Source organism: Ostrea edulis, chromosome 4 (genome assembly GCF_947568905.1).
Source record: "Ostrea edulis chromosome 4, xbOstEdul1.1, whole genome shotgun sequence".
NCBI lineage: Eukaryota > Metazoa > Mollusca > Bivalvia > Ostreida > Ostreidae > Ostrea > Ostrea edulis.
The window spans coordinates 51,036,864-51,047,194 of NC_079167.1; the positions used below are offsets into that span (position 1 = coordinate 51,036,864).

At 34.1% G+C, this 10,331-nt stretch overlaps 1 protein-coding gene across 1 annotated transcript; it reads right to left on the reverse strand.

Annotated features, from left to right (window-relative positions):
* Positions 1-3,903: 3,903 nt before the first annotated feature.
* On the reverse strand, positions 3,904-8,277 carry LOC125672103 (FAD-linked sulfhydryl oxidase ALR-like). Its single transcript, XM_048908214.2, has 3 exons — positions 8,131-8,277; positions 5,148-5,368; positions 3,904-4,407 (listed from the first exon to the last, which is right to left on the reverse strand). Exons 1-3 carry the CDS (start codon positions 8,251-8,253, stop codon positions 4,245-4,247), a joined length of 507 nt encoding a protein of 168 aa, XP_048764171.1. The 5' UTR covers positions 8,254-8,277; the 3' UTR covers positions 3,904-4,244.
* Positions 8,278-10,331: the final 2,054 nt, after the last annotated feature.

Consider the following 10,331-nt stretch of genomic DNA (forward strand, 5'->3'; position numbering starts at 1 on the left):
GCTACAGACTCTACTCTGTACACAATATTGTAATTCATTCATTCAATTGTATAGGGCTACAGACTCTACTCTGTACACAGTATTGTAATTCATTCATTTAATTGTATAGGGCTACAGACTACTCTTTACACAATAGTGTAATTCATTTTAATTGTATAGGGCTACAGACTACTCTGTACACAATATTGTAATTTATTCAATTGTATAGGGCTACAGACTCTACTCTGTACACAATATTGTAATTCATTCATCTAATTGTATAGGGCTACAGACTCTACTCTGTACACAATATTGTAATTCATTCATTTAATTGTATAGGGCTACAGACTCTATTCTGTACACAATATTGTAAATCATTCATCTAATTGTATAGGGCTACAGACACTACTCTGTACACAATATTGTAATTCATTCATTTAATTGTATAGGGCTACAGACTCTACTCTGTACACAATATTGTAATTCATTCATCTAATTGTATAGGGCTACAGACACTACTCTGTACACAATATTGTAATTCATTCATTTAATTGTATAGGGCTACAGACTCTACTCTGTACACAATATTGTAATTCATTCATCTAATTGTATAGGGCTACAGACACTACTCTGTACACAATATTATAATTCATTCATTTAATTGTATAGGGCTACAGACTACTCTGTACACAATATTGTAAATCATTCATTTAATTGTATAGGGCTACAGACTACTCTGTACACAATAGTGTAATTCATTCATTTAATTGTATAGGGATACAGACTACTCTGTACACAATATTGTAAATCATTCATTTAATTGTATAGGGCTACAGACTACTCTTTACACAATATTGTAATTCATTCATTTAATTGTATAGGGCTACAGACTCTACTCTGTACACAATATTGTAAATCATTCATTTAATTGTATAGGGCTACAGACTACTCTGTACACAGTATTGTAATTCATTCATTTAATTGTATAAGGCTACAGACTACTCTGTACACAATAGTGTAATTCATTCATTTAATTGTATAGGGCTACAGACTACTTTGTACACAATATTGTAATTCATTCATTTAATTGTATAGGGCTACAGACTACTCTGTACACAATATTGTAATTTTCATTCATTTAATTGTATAGGGCTACAGACTACTCTTTACACAATAGTGTAATTCATTCATTTAATTGTATAGGGCTACAGACTCTACTCTGTACACAATATTGTAATTTTCATTCATTTAATTGTATAGGGCTACAGACTACTTTGTACACAACAGTGTAATTCATTCATTCAATTGTATAGGGCTACAGACTCTACTCTGTACACAATATTGAGTGTAATTCATTCATTTAATTGTATAGGGCTACAGACTCTACTCTGTACACAATATTGTAATTTTCATTCATTTAATTGTATAGGGCTACAGACTACTCTTTACACAATAGTGTAATTCATTCATTTAATTGTATAGGGCTACAGACTACTCTGTACACAATATTGTAAATCATTCATTCAATTGTATAGGGCTACAGACTCTACTCTGTACACAATATTGTAATTTTCATTCATTTAATTGTATAGGGCTACAGACTACTCTTTACACAATAGTGTAATTCATTCATTTAATTGTATAGGGCTACAGACTCTACTCTGTACACAATATTGTAATTTTCATTCATTTAATTGTATAGGGCTACAGACTACTCTTTACACAATAGTGTAATTCATTCATTTAATTGTATAGGGCTACAGACTACTCTGTACACAATATTGTAAATCATTTATTTAATTGTATAGGGCTACAGACTACTCTTTACACAATATTGTAATTCATTCATTTAATTGTATAGGGCTACAGACTACTCTGTACACAATATTGTAAATCATTCATTTAATTGTATAAGGCTACAGACTACTCTTTACACAATAGTGTAATTCATTCATTTAATTGTATAGGGCTACAGACTACTCTGTACACAATAGTGTAAATCATTCATTTAATTGTATAGGGCTACAGACTCTACTCTGTACACAATATTGTAATTCATTCATTTAATTGTATAGGGCTACAGACTACTCTGTACACAATATTGTAATTCATTCATTTAATTGTATAGGGCTACGGACTCTACTCTGTACACAGTATTGTAATTATGTTCCTGATATTTTACTGTTCACCAGTTTTCTAATAAACTCTTTGAAATATTACTTTTCCCAATTCTTGAAGAATGGAAAAAGAAAATATATTCTATTTCATCAATTAATGTTTTCAAAACCATCCTTACTAAAAATAGGGCTACGGACTCTACAAAAAAAGAACATTTTTGCACACTAGTTTCAATTATCTGATACAAAGGAGTAAATTTTCATAGGATGCTTGCATATTCATGAAAGGTGAAGATGACGAACAAGTGATCAATCTCATAACTCCTATAAGGAATACAAAATAGAGAGTTGGGCAAATACGAACCCCTTGACATACCAGAGGTGGGATCAGGTGCCTAGGAGGAGTAAGCATCCCCTGTCAACTGGTCACACCTGCCGTGAGCCCTATATCTTGATCAGATAAACAGAATGATCTGTAGTCAAAATTAGAACTCCAAGAACGGCTGAACAATCAGTATGAAACATGTTGGACAGCATTTGACCAAGTGGTAGGTTGTATTGGCAAACTAGATCATTATAACGACAATAGCATTTGTGAAATGCTGTCTTTAAATGCAATCTAATTAAAATTAGATGTTAGATCCACTCATATATTCGCTACATAAACATCTAACAACATCCCATAGAGGGTCACGTCACAGGTCAAATTTGCAACAGCCAATCAAATTTCCTCCTTCATATCGATAGGGTATTATCCCACAATTCCATGTATTGTTTACGCAAGGAAAAGAAAAAAATGGTGGCACCCACGATCGTGACTTATTTATCGCGTGTTTTGTTTAAATGTTAAACTATGGCGACATCGGGGGATCTTTTCATGTATACTTCAACAAAGATGACATTTAAGTAACTGTTCTTGTTCATTTTCAAGGCCTCGAGATCAAATATCTTCAAAGCGGTTTTAATCGCTTCCGTTTCTTCATCGGTTGCCATCTTTGATAAGTAACCAAATACAGTATATAATGAGGAGTTTCATTGGATGTCGATGACATTCCATCTTTGTAGCGATTGGTTAATTTTTCATGCAAATTTGACCTCTGACGTGACCCTCTATGGGATGTTGTTAGATGTTTGAGTAGCAAGTATGTGAGCGGATCTAACATCTAATTTTAATTAGATTGTCTTTAAATGCTGACTTCAATCGAGACTGTTGAAGAAGTTGTGACAGCATATACACACCATCAATCAAGCGTATAACTGGTTCTGCTTGGACCATGGTTGCCCGGATAACGGTGCTTGGCCATATGAATTAGATGTTTACATCGGTCCCACATTGCCTTTGTTTCTTTAAGGGGTGGATAGTTAATTGGTTGGTTTTAACCCTATACCCTTGTTTTGTTTGAGCTAAATGACTAGAAATAAAATATACATTTTATTTTGACTTGACAATGAGACAGTAAATTTTAAGTTCTAAAATAATTTAGATATAGCCAATGAATTCTCATAAATTATTAATGTTGCAGGTTTTATAACAATCCCAGTGACCATGATATCACTTCGAGAGAACTTTGAGAGATCGAAGTTTGAGTCATCGTGAGTCACCTGTACTTGTATAGAGATCGAAGTTTGAGTCATCGTGAGTCACCTGTACTTGTATAGCAACTACTGCACAACAACATTTATCAAGAACTGAACAGCAATACTAAGGACCTAATCAACCAAGGGGACAGTCAGATTGGAAATTGTTTCTCAGCAAAAACAAATATATAAACATTAAAACATCTTTACACCAAAGAAAAAAAAGTTCTGTGTTGATGAAATCAATTTAATTACCTAAAGATATAAAGAACAATGAGTCAATACATTCCCTGGATATGTTTGAATATGAAATCTGGTTACTATAAAATCTGAACCAATTTGTCTGACCTTTAGTTTTGGGATTTGACACAACCTTCAATTTTGAGAACTTGAGAAGTTTTATCATGGTTCCTTGAACTTCGTGTTATCGAAAGTCGCCTGGATGTGGGACTGACAGACAGACAGAAGTAAAACAATATGCCCCTACTTTAGTCAAGGAGGTAAAATAAAAAACACCCCATTTTTTAAATCACAGTTGCTTTTCCTTGAATGTTTTGAAGTGTCTGGAGTTCAGCCGCAACTCCCATCCTTCCACCCATCTCGCCACCTTTCGTCCACTAAACTACAGTCAAACTGAGGCTTTCCGGTCTTTTCGTTGACTTTGTTGTGTAATCTACACATCCACTGAGAGAGCTCCTCACGTGAGGCAGTTTGTGGCTTGTCTGTCCGCAAGCTATAATGTGAAAAACAAGTAACTAGAAGATGTCATGACTCATGAAGACATCAGTATAGACCTGCATCCTGGTGCTTGTCTCTATATGTAATGAAAGCCTATATTCTACATTAATCTGAGCTAGATTAAGGTAGTTAAATCCAAGAATTGGTGGAGAAATAACATGCAGTATGTGAATAAGATAGTCATATGGACTGCACTTGGCTCATTTTGGAAAGAAAATGTGTCAAAAACACGGGTAATATTTTGAAACATTTTTCATTTATATCTCTGGCTGAAACCATCGGGTTTTTTTTTAAATGCATATTTAACAGAGTTTTCATATTCATTCTATTTGTAGAATACTGTAGTATTGATATTTTTATAACATAAAATTGAGCATTTGAACTTTTAAATAATGACCGAGATTTCTGATAAATCCCCACAATCAAAAATGTTTAAAGACTGTACTAAATTTACAGGCTTCAATCCTATCCCTAGTGCCACAAAAGGGATAGAGACCATGGAATCTATAATTTTCATGTGTCTTTCCCGGAAATTGTTCTACTATAGAAGATATTTTAGTGAAAATTGGCAATGCACTTTATAAGAAGTAAAAAGTGTTCAAATCAAATGATGGACAACGGATGGTAACAGAAGGCAATACTAAGGTGACATAAAAATATGTCAGAGAACAACATTCATTAAAGCTGTGTATTGCTAATGCATTCCAAACTTTTCAAAGAAACATGAAATCATACTCTTTACGGAGATCCTCAGCACAGTAGTCACAGGGATAAAACTTGGAGAAAAGATGGATGAATTGGGACATGTCCCTCTGTTGAGTTTCAGTGGGTTTGTTTGGATAGTATGCTGCCATTGTATGAAGAAATGACCATGTGTTTTGACCCAAACTGTCTTTGTCCAGTGGACATGGTCTTTGTTCCTCTTTCTCATTTTGTTTCTCGTTTTCCATTTTGTTCTACAATGAAATACCAAATGACAATGTACTTTCAGCAAACACCCATCAGCTACACAAACAAAACCATATGCATTAAAACTGTAGGCAGTATCAGTGCAGTCTTGGCTAAAATAAGAGGCCCATGGGCCTTAACAGTCACTTGAGTATTACACAACATAGAACAAAAAATTGAAGTGTTGTGTGCAGATGATGCAAAAGTGCATCCTCAAAACTCCCGGGAATTGAATGGTGTAATAGTTCAAATGGATGTTTAATTTCTTTTATTCTCATCATAAGTCACCTTTGTGCCAAGTATGACCCACTAATATCTCTCAAATGCAAAAGTGTAACCCCCCCCCCCCCCCCCAAAAAAAAACCCCGAACATCTCTTTTGTTTTTTAGTTTATATTTTTTATTTGTATTTACCAATATACAATTTATCATCATTCAATATTCAGAAAAGGATGTGGGAAAATGTTGTAACAACTTTTTAAAATAATGGCCTTGACCTTAGTTCAGGGTCATGACACACTGTCCAGCCGTAAGCAAAGTATGAGCTATATGTTTAGGAGTAGAGAGCTTTTTAAAAGATATAATGCATTTTCAGTTTATGAGCTATAGAACCCCCACCTTGTGGCCAGAACCATTAATTAATCCAGGGATATGAATTTTACAATTGAGGTAAAAAGCTCATGCTCATTATAATTGTGCACCCATTTCTGAGTTAGACTTTTAACATTAGAAAGGAAGATATTTCAAAATTAAGGGCATTTTCACAATGTGGTGTCCTTTTCTGGGGCCTCAGGCCACAAGTTTCACAATTTTGGTAGAAACTTCTTTTCTTATTACATGCATGTATTACAATACACTCTCTTTTTTCGTTTGTTATTCAGACTAAAAAAACAAAGATTTTCAGAGAAAGGAATAATTGTGTTTCCACTATATTACATGTATCTTTACGATCTAATTAAGATTAGACCTCCCCCAAATATCTGAATTTACATCTTTACTTGGTGTCATTGGTTTGATTGAAAATGAATTTAATATAAATTTCTAATTTATCATATGAAATACTAATATAATTTATTAACTTATGAAATATGTAATTCAATTTAATTATGGTCAAATGTAGTGATAACAAACATTTTGGAATTCTAATTCATACCTAAGACATAAATATAGGTAGTGATTGTTGCTTTGCCAAAAGCTTGACATTTAGAAGTGAGAATCACGGGTCTTTCAGACATGAGCTTAAAAATGGAGGTCCCAGGTCATGACATGTATAGGTTTTTAAAAACCCTCACTGCTACAGCCCTGAGCTAGCAGGGTTTTATCCAGCATTTAGATGTTACTACCCATTTTATATTTAAGGGGAATTTTCGAGAAATCCAGCCATGAGTTTCAAGGGGATGGGGTTGAGGGACATCCATAGCATATAATATCCACAGATTATAACAGCCATATAAAGTGATTAAATACTCATTTTATCTATATTGTAAGTCTGACAATTATAGAAAATGACTTAGAATATAAAAAAAAATGATTTTTGCTGAAAATTCTTATACAATTTTGTGAAGTTTCTACAAATGATGGGGATTTTTTAATCTGTAAAAGGGGAAATATCCATTTGTTGCCAAAGGGGAAAGGTACCTTTTACCGGTAGTAAAAACAACCTAGATAAATCCCTGGCTAAGGTCTAAGTTTGTGGTTCTTCACTTACAACTGGTGATGTCTCAATATGAGTGAAAAATTCTCTATGGGATGTTTAAAAAACAGTCGTGTTGGAGCAGACACAAGATTGAAGATGTATTATGATCAGCATACTCATGACAATATGTTCCATTCATAATTTGCAGCAGATCCAGGTTAGTGAGGTCGGGATATCTATACAAGATGATGCTTTGCGTATTGCATGCATTTTGGAAATGAAGTATGCGTGAATAGGGATGGTTTACACATTATTAGTTTTGTGCATTTATTATATGTAGAGGGGTGCATAGAATCACCGAAATTACCGCTAATCACCAAAATTACCAAAGAAATGACCGAAATTACCAATGAAGGGGCCGAAATTACCTCAGTATATGTTCATCTATATACCATCTAGTCACACATCAAATTTCATGAAGATTGGTAACGATTTGAAGGAATTGTTTCCATAAAACCGATTATTGTGACGTGTGAATCTGAGTTACTTCCCTTTACCGATAGGTACTCAGTAATCGAACTATGAATAGCCTAAAATTCAGGACAAATATTTTATTTTATCTATTTATCACACATTGTATAAATCAATACCATGAATACGATATATATAACATGGGAAATAACTCGTATAAATTTACGCTTCACATTAACCGTAACTCCTTTAAATTGTTACCAATCTTCATGAAATTTAATGTGTGACTAGATAGTATATAGATAAACATACACTGAGGTAAGTTCGGCCCCTTTATTGGTAATTTCTGTCATTGCTTTGGTAATTTCGGTGATTAGCGGTAATTTCGGTGATTCTATGTACCGATGTAGAGGATATTCGGGCTGTAATTAACATGTACGAATTACCATAACAATCACAGAAATTGTTGATAGTTGTTCTTATTCTTATCACAATTCTTGTTTTAAGTCATCAACATAGGCGTCATTTCACTCATTTTATGTGTCATTCATGTTTAGAGGCGTCATTTCGGTTATTGCATCATGGTGCCGGTGTATCTATAGGCGAGAATACGAGTATAAAGAGTTGCGGATGAGTACCCAAAAGTTACAAAATTTCCCCTTACTTTAATAGTTTTTCCTTGCATTTTCATAAATGTAGAAAAGTCAAAGCATGTCCTGGCTTTACAAGGTCTTGTTGCAGACCCGTAATCAGTGTGCTCCGAGTCGTCCTCACTGGGCGCAGCCATGATGGATTGTGTAGTTCACACTTCGCTCCGAGTTGTTTCGTACCGAATAAAGGCGACCATAGAGAGAGAGAGAGAGAGGGAGGGAGGGGGGGGGCAGTAAAACGTGTAAACAGAGGACAAATTTCAACCAATGGACAGAAGTTGTGAGGACAGAATTGCACTATGAGGACCAAAAAAAAAAGTTTTTCCTTAGTAGGTTTGGTCGACGAGAGAGAGAGAGAGAGAGAGAGAGAGAGAGAGAGAGAGAGAGAGAGAGAGGGGGGGGGTAACATATTCGACAAAATTTTTACCGACATATTCTGTTATGTGTAATTGCACAGGAACCGGTGATTTTGTCAGTTGAAAGAAGTGGTGGATTTAAGCCCCCCCCCCCCCCCCCCCCCCCCCCCCCCAATTTTCAAATTTAAGGTAAATCGTGGTCTCTTGTTTAGAAAATTATAATTTATTCCAATCTCGGAGAAATAAATGACAAAATCTTTTGATTTACTGAAATACTTTTATTGCGAAAACTTAATTAAACATTTCTCCCCCCCCCCCCTAAAAAAATTACGAGAAAAGATCAATCAACAAAGAGGGAAATAGTATCAAACGTTTCCAAGATTATCCATAAGTTGTGCAGCTCGGCTTTATATAAATATTTATCTCGTAATTACGAGATTTTTTTCTTTCGTAATTTGGAGATAATTGTCTCGTAATTACGAGATCTGTTCTCGTAATTACGAGATCTTTTCTCGTAATTACGAGATAATGCAATGTGAATTTATTTTTTTTTTACATGATAGTAATAGGCTTTCGTAGGTACGGATATTTTCCCAAAAGTTTGAGAAATTGTTACGCAGTTGCTTTTTTATGTACAATTTAAATTTATTTTCACATAATTTTTGGCAGTGGGGTAAATTGATATTTAGTTTTTCACTGTAAAATGATATACTAGAATACCAGTCACTGTTAATGGTGTTAGACCTGCACTCGTTGAAAGCAGCCTGTAATAGGTTTGAAGTTGAGTGTTCTAGTCTATACCAGTACATAAATGTTTGCTTTAGCATATCAATGTATAATGGATACCTGCCCAGTTCAGAATAGATCCCTATATTTGTACAAGTTTTAGACCCCCCCCCCCCCATAATATATTTACAGAATTTCATATTTAGCTTTTCCACCTCCCACTCTTTGAATATATCAAAAAGTGCGAGGTTTCTTCTTTTTGGGGTAACATTAATAATGCTCCAGTTCTAGCAACCATACAATACTATGGGTTTAATACAATGATCAAATATATGTAGAAAAGTATTTATAGAGCAGTTTTTACATCTCTGTAAAATTCGAAGCATACCTTTAAGCTTTTTTGATATAACTGTTTCTTTGCTTCAATAAACTTTCCATTGTTTTCAAGAGTTAAACCCAGATATTTGTATTGTTTTACACATTCTATAGTATCATTACCAAGGCCAAATTTTTCCTTCAGTAGTCTACCCGAGTTGTTGAAAATTATTGCTTTTGTTTTTTAATGTTTACTTCATGAAGGATACTTAGTTTATGTTGGAGGTCTGACTTGGTATTGGATAATAGTACAAGGTCATCGGCATACAGAAGACATGAAATCTTTTCATTATCTAGAGTAACAGGAACAGAGCTGTCATCTGGAATACTTGGGAGGTCATTTATAAAGAGTTTAAATAAAGATGGGCTAAGGACATCACCTTGTCAAACTCCAACCCTAGATGTGAAAAAATCTGTCCTTTTATCATTTACTTTCACACACAATCGATCATTTTTATACATAGATTTAAGAATTCTGTAAAAATACCCGCTGATATCATATGATTGTAGTTTACACATAATGCCAACATGAATGACTTTATCAAATGCCTTGCGAAAATCAACAAAGCAGGCATATAATTTCTTATCACCAGCCTTTAAATATTTTGATTATTTCAAATGTTTTAGAATATTGTTATATCCATGTCGTACTGCATTATCTAAATCGTCACTATCTAAAAGCACATGTATTTTCTTATACTCATAAAGATGCTTTTAAGGCACATAATTACATATATTTCATTTTAGTTTATTTGGCT